Here is a 15,520-nt window from a genome sequence, read left to right as displayed (position 1 = left end):
CTCCAAACTATGGATAGCTCAAAAACAAAGTTTATCCAAACTTGGTTTGATTTATAATCATACAACGATGTACATGAGTCTCTACAACCATTCGAAATATAGGAGCGGTATTACAACATTGCGACCTGTGCAAGTTCGAGTTAAAAAGTTCACAAGATGACAGAAACATTGGAAAGCTGAAAAAATGACAAAAATAAAATAAAAATAAAAATAAAAGGAGAAGTTTATCTCAGCAGATCTGACAAAAAACGCCGTCCGTGGGGATCGAACCCACGACCACGTGGTTAAAAGCCACGCGCTCTACCACTGAGCTAGGACGGCTAATTGGATAATGGAGCGTGCGAGTTTTATCTGGCATAATTGTGGAGAAAACAAAGCAATGCATGCCTTTATGGTTATGTGTGAAGCTGCAAGCATAATGCTACTGTGTATTAATTTAATATCGTCATAACCCATCTTACGTCTCCTAATTTCTAAAGCTTATTGTGTTATTCACATATGGCTAATACATATATATAGCCTTGTTTCCCCTCGTATACAGACAAAAAGAAAAGAGCTAGAGCATGGTGCAACTCCTTTCACTTTAAAATTAACAATATTTTCCGATAAAAAAAGTAACATTGTTTTTGATGTTACATGCAAAACATGTAATAAAATTTTGATTGTTACTATTATAAGCAAACTACATTCTATATTGTCGAAATGACGCAAAGCAAGGTCTGCTTGAACTTTCAATATATGTCTTCTCTTTTGTATCAATTAATCTCCCTTTTCTCTGATAATAATGATTAAAATTATCTGTATATTTTTCAATAAATTATTACCCCCCTCATTCCCAAGAAAACGACAACTAAAACGTAGTCCAAATAAATCAATTCATAGAATCCGTGCAAGTGAAGCTATCTTAATTTTTTTTTACTAATTTTATAAAAAAGAGTAACGACATCCATGATATAAAATAAGCACATTATGAACATCATCTAATGATACTCATTTGATGTCATAAATTTTGACGGATTTTTTCTAGAAATTTGGTCAAAATTTAAAAAATTGACTTAAGACAAAGCTAGAAATATAATTTTTTTCAGGGATGGAGGGAGTAGGCCATTTCTCATGTCCGTTTGGGTTAGCGCCCATGATTTGTGGAAGAGCCACGACACTCCTGGTGTTTCACTAGGGAAGCTGGAGACTTTGAACTCCAATTTTGTACCATCATGAAAAGAAAATCAAAAGTACTAAAATTGCATCTTTCAGCTCAGCTAGCACTTTGATCTGTAAGGTCCAATGTTGGACTTTGGACTCAAATGAGAACGGTCTTTTAACACGAACCCATCATGTTCGCCATATAGAATTCAAATTTGAACTAAAAAAAAAACTTGGTACATTGACCATGCATGAGGCCCTTTTCTAGGCATATGTTGCTATTTCTCATTTGTACAGGTGATTCTTGCTTCTTTTTTTTTTTTTGGTATCTCCAGGCATGAATTTTGGTTCATCAGGTACATTAAGTTTGCTGATACCAAACTCGGACGAGAAACTAATAAATGGGTTCATCAGCAGGAGAGAATAATAATTGTTCTAAGTAAGCAACCCAAAATTTTATATGCTGGTGATAGCGTAGTTTCAGCTTCCTGGAACTTCCAGCACCTAATGGTCAAGTCGTCAAGACTAGAACTTCTTGAGGTCAGGTTCACAGAAGCTTAGTTACAAATACCAAAATCATGGAACTTTCGCCCAATCAGATCGGATATATAGTTTTTATTATGTGCATGTTGTGTGTCACTCACAAAATAATTCTAGCTAGCAGAACACGTAAAATAATGAAGTTAGTTATGTATACTCCCTTTTGAGTTTCAGTAGCATGCAACACGTATGCGCTGATGATGTGCATCAGCTGACAGCAGTGTGATTGGTACAAACAAAGCATGTACATTAGTTTGTATCAAGCGGCTCTTGAGGCTGGAGGAGCGCTACACCGGTGATGTTACTCAGTTTTATGCTTGAAAACCGAATGACCACAATATTAAATTTGATATAGGACATCTTTAATTTTGTTATAAATTAAACTTCTCTAAACATTTAACCAAACTTATAGAAAAAATTATACAATACCGTAAAATGCAATAGCAAGACATATTTCTTGGTGGATTTGATAAAACTAATTTAATACTGTAAATGTTGCTGTCATTTTCTATATAAGCATGATCATAGTTTAAAATAGTTTATTTGACTTGGAATAAAATCAAAATAACCAACGTTTTGAAACGAGGGAGTATATATCCTCCGCCTTTGACTGAAGCATTGAAGCATCCAAAACCAATATATATAGTACATAAATAACAACCCCTTACGCGTAATAATGCAAGTGCAAAATGCTCAGATCACCTGTTAATAATTAACTCTGTAAACATGCTTAAATGTTCAGCAGGGGTTCTGACTTCTGACCATGGGTGCCTCCCATATAGAACAACAAAGCGGCAACTTGGCAAATGGCAACAAGAAGTGTTGACGTGTAGTAGACAACTCGGTATCGTTTCATCGAACATTTTTAGCTGCCGTGCCCTGTAGTTAAACCATTAAACCATGTCAGCAAGTCAGCACTTAGTTGCTTGGTAGTTTTAGCTTGCACTACAACTCAAGTTCTGGACCATAGAGCCATGGAGATGCTCTATGTAAAAGTGAATAAGGTTCTACAGTACCATAGCCTTCTTTACTGAGGCTGCGTTTAGTTCGCGAAATGAAAAATTTTGGATGTCACATCGGATGTTTCGGGGATGTCGGAAGGGGTTTTCGGATACTAATAAAAAAACTAATTACATAGCTCGTCTGGAAACTGCGAGACGAATTTATTAAGCCTAATTAATCCGGCATTAGCGCATGGTAGTTACTGTAGCACTTATGGCTAATCATAGACTAATTAGTCTTAAAACATTCGTCTTGCGATTTTCAACCAAACTGTGCAATTAGTTTTTTTCGTCTATATTTAATATTCCATATATGTGCCGCAAGATTCGATGTGATAGTTTGGGGTGAAAATTTTTAGTAACTAAACCAGGCCTGAAGCAAACTGATGTTCGCGCTCCAGTCTTACACTCCTGTCAGAGTTGTCGCTCGCTCGCGCGCATGGCCATGGCCATGAGCCACATTCTCTTCCTTGCTCTTCTCTCAGCGTTGCCTCTCGCATCCTCCGCCGCCAGCGGGAACACACTGACAGCAGGAATCTTTGCTCCGTTTGCAAACAATCTAGCCACAAGGCTAGCCGACATAGAAGACAACAGGTGATTTCATATTGTGTTCGAATTGCATAACAAGTAGTTCAAATTTTGCAATGCTACATAATGTTAATCTAAAAATTGTTAATTTGAATACTCCAACCCTTTATTTATCATTTTGTAACAGGATGACCCCTCCCAAGCCGCACTAGCTGATCCCCCTTCTTGATGCGGAGTATAACGACCCCCTTCTTGTACCGGACGACGAGGTTCATTACGTCGTGGGACTTAGTTCATTATGTTGAACTTATGTCGAACGAATATTGTCGTCGAAAACTTGTAGACTCATAAACCAATGAAAATGTTGTATGGCAACTTATCGTCCATTTATTTGCTTCATATTCGTTTTGTACAACACTTGTAGTTTTGTACAGCACCTCCTCCTGTAAGCCCACCTCCGCTTGTAGTTCTGTACTTTTGTATAGCACAGACGCGCCGTGGGCTATGGCGTGACAAATGATTACATTTATTTTAGAAATTTTTAACGCATGATACAAACAGATGTGATCACTTAAGATCGATTATGGGTAATCTGAGTACATGATACATGGGTACAATACATCAGTAGTTCAAATGGAATATAAGACAACACAATAGAATTTCTACTACATGGCTACATTGATCATTAATAAAGCATGGAACTAACAGATGTCGCAATCAAAAACCCTCAGTCAGAAACATACTGAGTAAGCAACTCATCGTCCGAGTACCAATCCTCAACCACAACCCTGTTGCTATGGCTAGGCTCACCTGCGTTGCTCTGACTTGCCTATCGCCTGTAGTAAGCGGCCTCCGCTTCATCTGCGGCTGCTATGGCCTAAGTGAAGAATGCATCGTCATCCTCCTCCGCCTGTAAGCCCACCTCTGCTAGAGCGATGAGCTCGCTCAGTCTGTCAATGTCGTCCTTATCCTCCTTCGCCTACAAGCCCGCCTCTGCTAGAGCGATGAGCTCGCTCAGTCTGCTAGTGTCGTCCTCATCCTCCACCGCCTGCAAGCCCGCCTCTGCTAGAGTAATTAGCTCACTAAGTCTGCCAGTGTTGTCCTTATCCTCGTCCCCCTCATCAGACAACACAATCGGGGATTGAACGGTGCGACTAGCTCATGATCTATGCTCATCTAACTTCTTCTCCTCATACCTTGCACGAGCAACCTCTGCAGCATGATCCTCGCTGTAACCAGTCCCTTCATGTATAAAATGTAATCAGTTAGCAACGTGATTATATTACATTTAAAATCAAGCAACGAAAATAGGCGTTCAAGCACTCACTGGCACATAATGCAGCAACATGCTCGTTCAAGACCTGCATCTTTACTCTTGTCTCCTCCCTTGACTCCTTCCTTGCCCTCTCCTCCTCTAACGTCATCCGTCTCTCCAATCCCCATTTGTTAAGCCCAACATCGATCGGGTTACAAATACCGCGCTGTCTAGCAAACTCACGCATCTTTTCTTTGTGATGTTTAACGAATAGGTTGACGTAGTCAGGTCCATATCCCCTCTTTCTTACAATTAGTTGCCTCTTCTTCAGTTCATCCAATAACTTAGCTTGACCATCGTAACGTTCCCACCTGCATTTCCTAGTGCTCTGTTCAAAAGAAATATTATATCATATATGTCTTAGCAAAAGAAACAAAATACGATTTCATGTTTACCATAAAAATAATGAACCTCTTCGTACTCAACCATATGGCCGCAATAATGGCCTATTCCAAGCTCCGAATGGACTAGGCCATAGTTAGAATTAACACCACATTCGCACTTGACTGGTGGTGCTTTGTAAATTAACCTTTCTTTCTTCTTTTGTTTTGCTTTTAGAGGTTCTTCGGGCCATTTGTTCTTAGGACCATACAACCACTCCTTGAAACGACACTTCGCCATTGAATACACCTAAATAACGTGACATTAGTACATGACACATATAGCTCAACATTTCAACACATGCACTTTGCACTTACTTCATGCTTGTTTGGACACACAAACTCCAACGTATTGTCAGGGTTTATCACGGCTCGGTCTCCGCAATGGCACAGAGGAGGTTCCTCGAGTCGTATAACTGCGGCTAAGTGCTTCTCCTTAGCCGTCATTGAAGGGGGTGGGGCTTAGGGGGAGGTGGAACCCACCGCTCAAAGTGCTCTCATGGATGTCGCCCTCTCCACCAATCATCAAAATAGAGGTACCTGGGGTCAAACTTGTCTGTACCGTCGATCCACTAAAAGGAAAAGCACCTCTCATGGACCTACACAACAAAAATTCAACAAAATATTAGTAACCTAGTAATACAAATGAAGAAGAAAAATATACGGAAACAACAACTTATATTAAAACGACTACACATGTAGAAGCAACGAGCCGCTGTGTCTGGATGTCTCGATTGAAACACGTCAGCTGGACGACCATAGTCATAGTTAGGGATAGGGAGTTCAGGAGGGACGGGGCATCTTTGCTAGACTCATCGGGGTACATTTCTCTAGGACGACCCCGTTTTTACCATAACTGCTCCCGAAACATGTCTTCCATCTAATAAAACGGTTCAAATTAAACACCAATCAAAACAACGCAAATTAATGTAAAATAAAATCATTTGCAATGCAACTAAAATATTATAAACAACAATTATAACAACAAAAATATACATGGCAAACATACTTCTAACTAAATAATTAACCTTAACATTGACAAACTCATACTAATATCTTCACCATAGTTCCCAAACATAATTTTCCTACTTACCTTAACTCCCATTCATAATATCCTATCCACCATTTAAACGAAAATAAAATATGTGTCATTACCTTGAACTAGGATGAGGATGAAGGGAGGCGGCCGGGGAATGGAAGGGAAGGGAGGGAGGCAGCAATGGAGGCCCGGGCTACCGCCGTTCGTGGCGCGGTGGCCGGCGTGCTTGGTGACGGTCGGGAGCGGGAGCGACGCCTAGGCCGTTTTGCTGCTCGGCCAGCGGGACTGGCCGCGGCGGAGGTTATATTTGGCTCTGTCGCGCCATGGATCAGGGCGCGGCACTGTCGCGCCAAGATCGGTGGCGCGGCAGAGCCCTGCCACGTCAGCGGCCAGCGTTTCTGGTCGCCGCCACATCAGCCCTCTGCCGCGCCACCATGCATGGCGCGGCATAGGCATTTGGCCGCGCTAGGGCAATAGGCGCGGCCAAAAGTGTTAGTTTTAAAAAACCCGAGAGTGTTAGATTTAAAATTAAGTTCGAAAAAGTGTTAAAATTAAAAAAAATTCAGCATTGCAGCCCATTGACATGCAGCCGAGTGATCTCGTTTGTTAAATAAATAAGATGCTTCTGTATCAATTCCACGTCACCGTTGGGCAGAAAATATAATTAATATATAAAACTCATAAATCAACTTGAAATACATATAACTACTCTTCAAAATTAAATTCTTTCATTGATTCGAATTTAATTAGAAGATAATCAACATCATTGCAGCGGAAACTTGATAATAAAATACATTCTTTTAGTTTAGGAACATTTCTTGGTCCTTATCTACTCTCTGAAAAATTGACCATGTTGGTGTAAAATTTATCAGAGATTTAAACCTTAACCTTGAACTCATTATAATATTATCATCATCAACGTTGGTCAGAAAATGGCAATACCATAATCTGACTTAAACAAAATAAACTACTCCTCTAATTTAAATTTTTTCTGTTGGTTCTAATTTAATTAGAGGATAAACTTAATCATAATTTACTAAAAGTCAATGCTCTTCAAATTAATTTCTTCCGTTGGTTCGAATTTAATTAGAAGATAATTCGAATTAAACTTTGCAGCGGAAACATGAAAATTTTTTATCTACTTTTTAGAAGCATTTTACAGTACTCAAATACTCTCTCAAAAAATTATCCCGTTGGTTTAAATTTTAACAGAGATTTAAACTAGATAAAAAATCATCAAAATTTGCTTATGAAAATCAATAAACTAACTTTAATCGGTTCTGTGCAATTGGGCCGAAACCGCTCACGCGCTGCGCACTGTCGCGGCCCAGCAGCAAAATCAGCCCACTGCTGCCGCTCGCGCCCGCGCTCCCCCGTGCCCAGGCCGCAACCTGGGCCTGGGCCGGGATTTCTCTCGCCCGCCTAGGCCAAATCCGGTCCAGCGAATGTCGTCCATTCATCGCGATCCGACGGTTGTCCGCGCTCCTCGGCGGTTCAAAACGGCGTCCGTGGCCACGGCTCCCGAGCCCTAACCTCATTCGGTTCTCCCTGCCTTTCCTCTCCTCGCGGCAGCCGGAAGAGAAAAGGCAGTGCAGTGGCTCCGCCGCCGGTCCCCTCGCCGGCGCACGCGCTCAGCCTAGGCTGAGTGCGCCGCCGTCGAGCGGTCTGGGCGACGGTGCCCTAATCCCCCACACGTGCTACGGTAGGACTTGCCCTAAACTCTAGATCTTTCCGACACCACCGCATGTCCCTTTGTTAGAGCGTGCGCTCCCCAATGGGTAAGCGTACCGCCGTCAAGCGGTCCTATGATGGTGCCCTCGGCTGGGGCTCGCGCGCACGGCGGCGAGCGTGGCTCGGCTATCTCCCCGCGTGCCGGCGAGGCGACAGCGGGGCTTCTTCCCGCACGATGGCGGTGGTGACGGCGGCGAGAAAATCAGGTAGGTCCTTCCCCTTTCCGTCCATTCTTCTAGGGTTAGGGTTAGGGTTTTAGGTTGGAGTTTGATCCGATTTGAATCACCCCTTTCTAATTTCTGTTCACCTTTTTACCCCAGACTCGAACTAGCCATGGTGGGCGTCGGCGATGGTGAGGAAGACAGCCATCGAAGCAAGTCTGGCTCCCCTTCCTCTTCTTCTTTTCTCGCTCCTACTCCCTTCTGTTCTATCCCTGCACGGAGCGAGTGAGATCTCGAGAGGTGTCCCGTGGCCAGAGGAGGACGATGGCACCGCCGCGAGATCTCTTGCCGGTGCGCGCTCGCCCGAGGGTGAGCCCGCCGTCGTCGAGCAGCCGTGAGGCGGTGCTTTGAGCCCTGGCCCGTGCACTGACGAAGCAGCGCCGTGCGGTGGCTCGGCTTGTACTTCCCGCATGGTGCCATCCCGCGTCAGGCGGTGGTGGCCAGTAGGTGGGAAAGGTTAGTCCCGCCAACCCTCTTTCTTTTCTCACTTAGGGTTTGGGCTAGGGTTGGGGTTTCAACCCGATTCGACTCGATTCGTTCATCTCCTTCTAAATGCTGAAAACTGATACTACCCCGGGCTAGATCTACAACCTAACCTGGCTCTGATACCATTGATAGAAGTCTTGGACCATCTAGGCGTAGATCAGTGGGTAAAAACATAACTTAGATGAGAAACTTAATGATGTACCCCGCCATGGCGCGGCGTAACACGCCTCTAGTGTCAGAGTAGAGGTAGCATCGTAGTGGTGGCGGCGAAGGCGATTGAGCTTCCTGTCGCTTACAGCGCACCCTCACGATCGGACTAGGGTTTGGACATGGTGGGCACTGGCGGTTGCGGTGAACCTCGTGTCTCGAGTCCCAGCCCCCACCTCCTATTTATTGTGCTGCGCGACAGGGGCCTATCAGCTAGTTAGAAACGACTGAGCGCCCTCGATCAGGGCACGAATCAAGAACCCAATTGGCCGTTGGGTCAACTGGTGGAGATCATCCTAACAAAATACACTCCTACTATACGCCCTATACGGTCCCGTTCGCTGGTCTGAAACTTGGCTGAAAACACTGTTCCAGCTGGATTGTTGTGAGAGAAAAATACTGTTCCGGTTGAAAAAAGAAGCCAAACAAACTATTTTTAAGACAAGTGAACGGGGCCTACATAGTGTCGCTCGGGATCAGGTTGGTAGTTCATCTACTCTACTCACTTAATAGTATATATGTATATAATACATAATCATGAACTCTTTATATCTAAAAAAAACATAATCATGAACAATCAGTTGGTCGCATATATAATACGTATGATTCTAGGGAATGAAGGAGATACGGTCGTACGGCATCTCCCGTTTGGTTCAGGGACATTCGAATTTTGGTTGGTCAAATACTCACTCAATTTCCTTGTAGAACATGGTCGTTGCAATTGCAAGACGTTTTCAGGCACTGCCTAGACCTTTAATTCAAGTCCAAGTCATGCTTCGCCAGCTGCGACGAGAGGATGGATGCTCTGTGTTTTGTTCACTCTCTCTAATCGCATTAATTAAGTCTTCGGTCTTCCGTCGTCATAGAAATATAGATTGATCGAATATATGCATGCGTGACTGATGACTGAAAAGTCTGAACAATGCCATCGGTGATCAGCCCATCGCCCTCATTCCGTCGTCGTAGCTGGCTGAGTACCTTGAACTCTAAGAAATTGCTAGATTGAAGCAGTCAGTCACCTCACTGTCTCTCTGACGTACAATGCACCCCGCACCGCATATGTGTCTTCAGACGCTACCAAGAACACCCGGAAGAAGTTTGCGGCTGTCATCACGCTGGTGATCGTCGGCTTCGCGTTTCTGCTTCTATCTCTTGCCTTTGTCATTTGGAGAAAAATGCAGCGCAGCAGTAAGAAAGGTTAGTTTTACTTATTTTGTGATTTATTCTAAGCAACAAGCATCTTGTCTGATGACAAAGAGCAATCATATATGCTTCGTTGCTTCCTCATAAACGAACTCTCCATTTATTTATTTGCAGTTACCATGGCTGATGAGGCAATCGAGCTTATGATGAGCAGCAGTGAATGCCCCACGTACCCTCTGGGGATCATTCGAACAGCCACCAACGGGTTCTGTGCAGACAATGTGATTGGGCGAGGCGGATTCGGCGTAGCTTACAAGGTACTATACTACTATATAGGGATCGGAGTAGTAATCACATATTGAGGTTTGAAGACAACGCCAGAATATGTTTGTTGTTTGTACGTATATACTATCGGCCTGTTCGTTGGTTGGTTTCTAGACTGATAAGTCCGACTGATACTGGTTTATTGTGAGAAAAACACTATTAGCTAGCTGATAAACCTTAACTGAAACCAACAAACGAACATGCTGTATATGCCCAAATGTCTGATTGGATTATGAGGGAATTCCTCGTGAGCCATTAAAAAGATCGTAATTTTCTGTGACCCACTGAAAAAGTTCGGTAGACTTCAGCGTCACTGCTCCAACTTTTTTTTGCCCTCTATGCCACTGCCGTCAGATTTGAGTTCTAACCGTGTCAAATTAAAGTGTGAAAAGTCGAAAATACCCTTACGTCTAAATATATCATTAATTTTTTAGTATCTTAACGACTTCAAATGGAAAAATTCAAAACTAGAAAGTTGTAGATCTCGTCGAGATCTATAATTTTATATAAAAATTATCTTCATTTAATTCCGTAAAAAATATGATTTGATATGATTAATATATCTTAGAAAAATCATATTTTTTGTGGTATTAAATGAAGATAATTTTTATATGAAAATTATAGATCTCGATGAGATATACAACTTTTTAGTTTTGAGTTTTTTTATTTGAAGTCGTTAAGATGCTCCAAAAAAATTAATGACATATTTAGATATAAAGGTATTTTTGACTTTTCACACGTACAGTTTGACACCGTTAGAGCCCAATCTGATGGCATGGAGGGGAAAAAAATAGAACGGTGGCGCTGAAGTTCGCCGAACTTTTTCAATGTTGAATATCCGGACTCGGATATAAACAAATCTGAACTCCTCTAAACAAATTCGGTCTCGAATACGATCGGAAAATTTCCGTACCGTTTTCACCCCCGGTCCTGATCGCCAAGCTGCAGCACCGCAGCCTGGTCCGCCTTCTGGGCTGCTGCGTCCACTGCTCAGAGAGGATGCTAGTCTACGAGTACATGAGCAACAAGAGCTTGGACGCCTTCATTTTTGGTACTCCGATCCTATATATATTTAACTGCGTTGCTGTACTTGTGTGTGCCAAATAGGAGCAGTAACTAAACCCGGTGAACGGCGGCCTTGCATTGCGTACGTGCAGATGAGAGGCGGCGTGCGTCGCTGCGGTGGAAGACGAGGCTGGACATCATCCTCGGCATCGCCAGGGGAGTCCTCTACCTTCACCAGGACTCAAGGCTCAACATCATCCACCGGGACCTCAAGGCCGCGAACGTGCTCCTCGACGCCGACATGGTCGCCAAGATCTCCGACTTCGGCATCGCCAGGCTCTTCAGCGGCAGCGCCGATCGCCAAGAAACCATCACTAGGACAATCATCGGCACATAGTAAGAAGGGACGATGGACTCTCTCTCTCTCTCGCTCACTGCACTGGGTGTTGGCAGAATTTCCACCGTGAGAAACTACTGACCACCGTGCGTTTGCATGCTTTGGCGCGACGATGACACAACAGTGTGGGTACATGGCACCGGAATACGCCATGGACGGCACGGTGTCCTTCATGCAGGACGTGTACAGCTTCGGCGTCCTGCTGCTGGAGATCGTCAGCGGCAGCAAGAACCACCGAAGTTTCAATCTCATAGCATATGTAAGCATCGATCATCCATTTCAGAAACTTGACATATAAGTGTATATTCAGTCAATTCAGATTGAATTACTCTGACGTGACGACGATCATCAGGCATGGGGGCTCTGGGAAGCAGGGCGGAGCCATGACCTCATCGACCCAGCAATTCGCAGCGACTGCACGGGAGCCGAGCTGGCGAAGGCGGCGACGTGCGTCCAGGTCGCGCTGCTCTGCGTGCAGGAGTGCCCGACCCAGCGGCCGCCCATGGCGAACGTCATCCCCATGCTGTCGCAGCAGGTAGCGCCATCGCAGCCGCAAAGGCCCGTGGTGTGCACGCCCATGAGCCACGCCCACGCGGCGGCCCCAAACATTTGGCCGGCGGCTGCCGCCGCGGCTCTCGCCGTGGACGCGCGAGAGATCACCTGCGGCAACAGCGAGCTAACCATCACGCACCTCGAAGGCCGGTAGCAATGCAATATACTGTACTAGTGCACTGTATAGTACATAGCATGGATCGTTGGATGGATCCTGGAGCAGAGATGATGATTTCCTTCAACTGTTTCCCCACGAGTTTTAGATCATGGGGGTTTCATGAGCCACGCACCATTCTTCTTCTACATGAAAAGCAACCAAGAAGTTCGTTCTGTCTGTACTATTCACGGTCATGCTTCGCCCGGCGGCAGATCGTCTTGATCTTGGCAAGAACTGGCTCGATCTCTTCTTTCTTTTTCTAAGTGTAGAAGTCGTTCTCAAGTTTCGTCGGCCCATAGATGCGGGCGCGGCCGCCACCGCCGCCGCCGCCGCCGGACATGCTCGGAGGTACGTCTAGCCGGTGAGGTGGCTAGGTGTGCCGCGTGCGTGAAGACAAGAAACGGGACGGCTGTACTATTCGATATTTCGATTCGATCCCTTATATACACTGTGTGGTCACGATCTAGGAGTGCAGGCGAGCAGCTCTGCAGCTGCCTCTAGGCCAAGGCGCAAGGTGATCCACCATGCCCGGCCTGCACGTTAGGTATTTGTGTTTATGCCCCACTAGCCACTGTCCCCTATTCCTTCTACCAGTTTACCAGTCAGCCCGCAAAGAAAGCAAGATTAGTGAATAAAATTTTTATTTTTGTGTTTGCAGTTCAGATTATCCATTATCGTGAGAGCAAGCGAGTGGACCAAAGAACAACTCTGCATTAGTCTCTAAAGAGTGTGCTTGTCATCAATTTTAGCCGCAGAACGTGCCACGCTTGAGAGACCTTGATGTATGTTGTATGCAACAATGATCCATCGACTTTAGTTTGCATTATTGTGGGTTTAGATAGTTGTTAATTTGATCAAATTCTTTTAACCGTATGCACACACAAAAAGAAACTGCCCCTGATGCATGACTTACGCTGGAGCCTGGAGGCTTTACTTCTGCTGATTCCATTCAATCATTGCTTCTGCTGATGCATGACCAAAGGCTGTGAGATTTCTGTTCTTAGTGGCTTCCAGTATATAGAATTACAGATGCTAATATTATATTTGGAATCTTTGAATCGTCCTACGAATTGCACTGATGAGAATATTAGTTGATGATAGTACATTTGGCTGTTGATTACGCTAGCTCTAGCTCCTTGTTCCTTTATTTTCTGCTTTTTCTTGAACTGATTTATCTAAAATGTGCTTATCTTGCAACGGATGGTGTTGTCATCGTATAATGAGCTTGCCTTTCTTGGACATTTTAGAACCAGCAAGTTCAGATATTCTTTTTGGGCCGTTCTCAGTTAATTAAAAGCTATCTACTTGTCAGTAGGCGACTGAGAAAATAATTTGTGAATGTAAAAGTTTGCTCAATGAAATTAGGCTTTGGAGATGATGATAGACCTCGCTGGCACAGAGCCGTTCTTGCGCCGCCAGCTGCCCGACGTGGTCGCCTCCATGCTGCAGATTGCCGAGGCCCCAGAACCAGAGGACGGCACCCGCCACCTTGCCATCGAGTTTGTTGTCACGCTTGTCGCCAGTAATACAATTCTATCCATGGCAGCTGAGGTTCTCAGATCGCAGAGGGCTCTGCTAAGGTGATGATTAAGAATCTGGAACAGTTGGTTGGGCCATGTTGAGCTACCTGCAGTAGCTTCAGCAGTGGATGATGTCCAGAACCCACGCGTATAGGCAAGTGATTGTTGTATCTTTTTTATTTCATTTTCTCATGCACTTGGCCCTTTTAATATATTTTTTGTTTTTTTTTAATTTCTGAAAGCAGTGAAGATCTTGTAATCCATGAGCCTAATGCATATGGTTAATGCTTTCTTACTTTGTTTAGTTTATATAAACGACACTGGCCTGTGATCTTTCTTTGTGCAAGAGTCTGCATTAATGAACATCAGCATGCATAAAGTTCCTAATAGTCAGTATCAACTCTGTATGGAATAGCCTCCGTTTTGTGTAAATGGGTCATGCTAACTTGTGCTACCTGCCAAAAACCTTTGTTTCATGAAGATAAATCATTTGATATGGAGACAGAAAGTTTCGGGTGCAACAAATATTTTTTTTGTCATCGAAGAGATTTAAGTCAATTTCACTAAAAAGGAATTTCTTATCATATGTTAATTTGCATCGTGCTTGTTGAGTGCTAAATGGTAACCAACTAAGTTGTAAATGCTAAGTCTTATGTAGGAAAGACCAAACTGTCTTTTGGTTGTTTCAATTTGCATATTTGAATGTTGTCGTAGTGTTAGCACGGGCACCATACTAGTAACGTAAAGATCGCTGAACGTGTCTCAACACAACCATCGACGACAGCAATTAGAATGGAAATAGTGAAAGGACCGAGGATGCCACCTAGGGGGGCTTTCAATAGGCATTTCTAAAATTCAACCCTTTAAAATGCGAAATTGGAAACTCCAAATCAGAGAAAAGAACGGAGCCACAAGCTTGCAACACAAAGATTAGAGCAAAGAACAAATGAATTTGGCACTGGCCCCAAATACCGGACGCGTCCGGTATATGTGGGTTCTGCAGACAGCGGCCCGACTTGCTCCGTTTGATTCCTCCTTGCTCACAAGCTGTAGGTACTCACTGGTCACCTGCTCACAAGCTCAAGCAAAACAACAAGATCACAAATACCAAATGTAAAGAGAGATCGAGACACGGTATTTGTTTTACCAAAGTTCGGATTCCGTTGAGTCCTACTCTCCGTTGAGGGGGCTGCGAGCGACCTAGCGAAGGTTAGCTCTAGAGGACCACGAAGGCCACTCTAGCCAGAGTCTTTTCCAACTCCTTTTCCTCCTTCCACTAGTTGATTCCTTCCCTTGCGGCAGTGGAATTGAACCGGTACAAACTTCTCGAGGCACACCACAAGCTCTTGGGTGCTCTCCGGCGACACCTAGCCGTCTAGGACCGAAGAGTCCAAGAGTAACAAATGCAAATCACGAGATCGGCAAATATGTACAAGTGCTCAAGGGTGGCTTGCTCTCAATTTTGAATCTCACTCAACCCACAAGGTGGATTTTGCAAGTTTGAATCAATCACTCACTAAGAGAGGGTTGGAGAGTGTTCTCAAGGCTAAAAAACATGTCTGGAAGTCAGCACCCTCCAAAGGTGGAGGCTAAGGGGTATTTATAGCCCCTTTGAAAAAGTAGCCATTATGTAGCCGTTGGCGAATACCGGACACGTCCGGTATTGGCCGTACAACCCCAACGGTCACAATGTTAGTAAAGCTGCGAGGCGTCGGAACTCCCGACTCTTGTCGGAACTCCCAATGAGCCAAACCGAGAACACCAAGAAGGTTACTGTGGCTAGGCAAATACCAGACACGTCTGGGCCAGGCACAACAAACACAAGTTAGCT

General features: G+C 44.2%; 1 protein-coding gene and 1 non-coding gene across 2 annotated transcripts; one reads left to right on the top strand and one right to left on the bottom strand.

The window, feature by feature from the left end:
* Positions 1–249: 249 nt before the first annotated feature.
* On the bottom strand, positions 250–321 carry TRNAK-UUU (transfer RNA lysine (anticodon UUU)). Its single transcript has one exon. It is a non-coding gene; the product is annotated as a tRNA-Lys (tRNA).
* Positions 322–7,852: 7,531 nt separating this feature from the next.
* On the top strand, positions 7,853–12,166 carry LOC136543760 (G-type lectin S-receptor-like serine/threonine-protein kinase B120). The gene is made up of 7 exons (XM_066536125.1): positions 7,853–7,883; positions 9,663–9,788; positions 9,909–10,051; positions 10,980–11,109; positions 11,216–11,459; positions 11,587–11,719; positions 11,813–12,166. The coding sequence occupies exons 1-7, from the start codon at positions 7,853–7,855 to the stop codon at positions 12,164–12,166; spliced, it is 1,161 nt and encodes a 386-aa protein (XP_066392222.1).
* Positions 12,167–15,520: the final 3,354 nt, after the last annotated feature.

Source organism: Miscanthus floridulus, chromosome 3 (genome assembly GCF_019320115.1).
Source record: "Miscanthus floridulus cultivar M001 chromosome 3, ASM1932011v1, whole genome shotgun sequence".
NCBI classification, from domain to species: Eukaryota; Viridiplantae; Streptophyta; class Magnoliopsida; order Poales; family Poaceae; genus Miscanthus; species Miscanthus floridulus.
Note: the sequence above shows the minus strand (reverse complement) of the source record. Positions and strands in the feature narration are given on the sequence as shown.

What these genes read in the sequence shown, in the direction of transcription:
- LOC136543760 (XM_066536125.1), top strand. Translation starts at nt 7,853, where the DNA reads ATGGCGGTGGTGACGGCGGCGAGAAAATCAG. An exon ending in AGGACAATCATCGGCACATA is followed by an intron (nt 11,460 to 11,586) that starts GTAAGAAGGGAC and finishes GACACAACAGTG; the next exon opens with TGGGTACATGGCACCGGAAT. An exon ending in GTTTCAATCTCATAGCATAT is followed by an intron (nt 11,720 to 11,812) that starts GTAAGCATCGAT and finishes GACGATCATCAG; the next exon opens with GCATGGGGGCTCTGGGAAGC.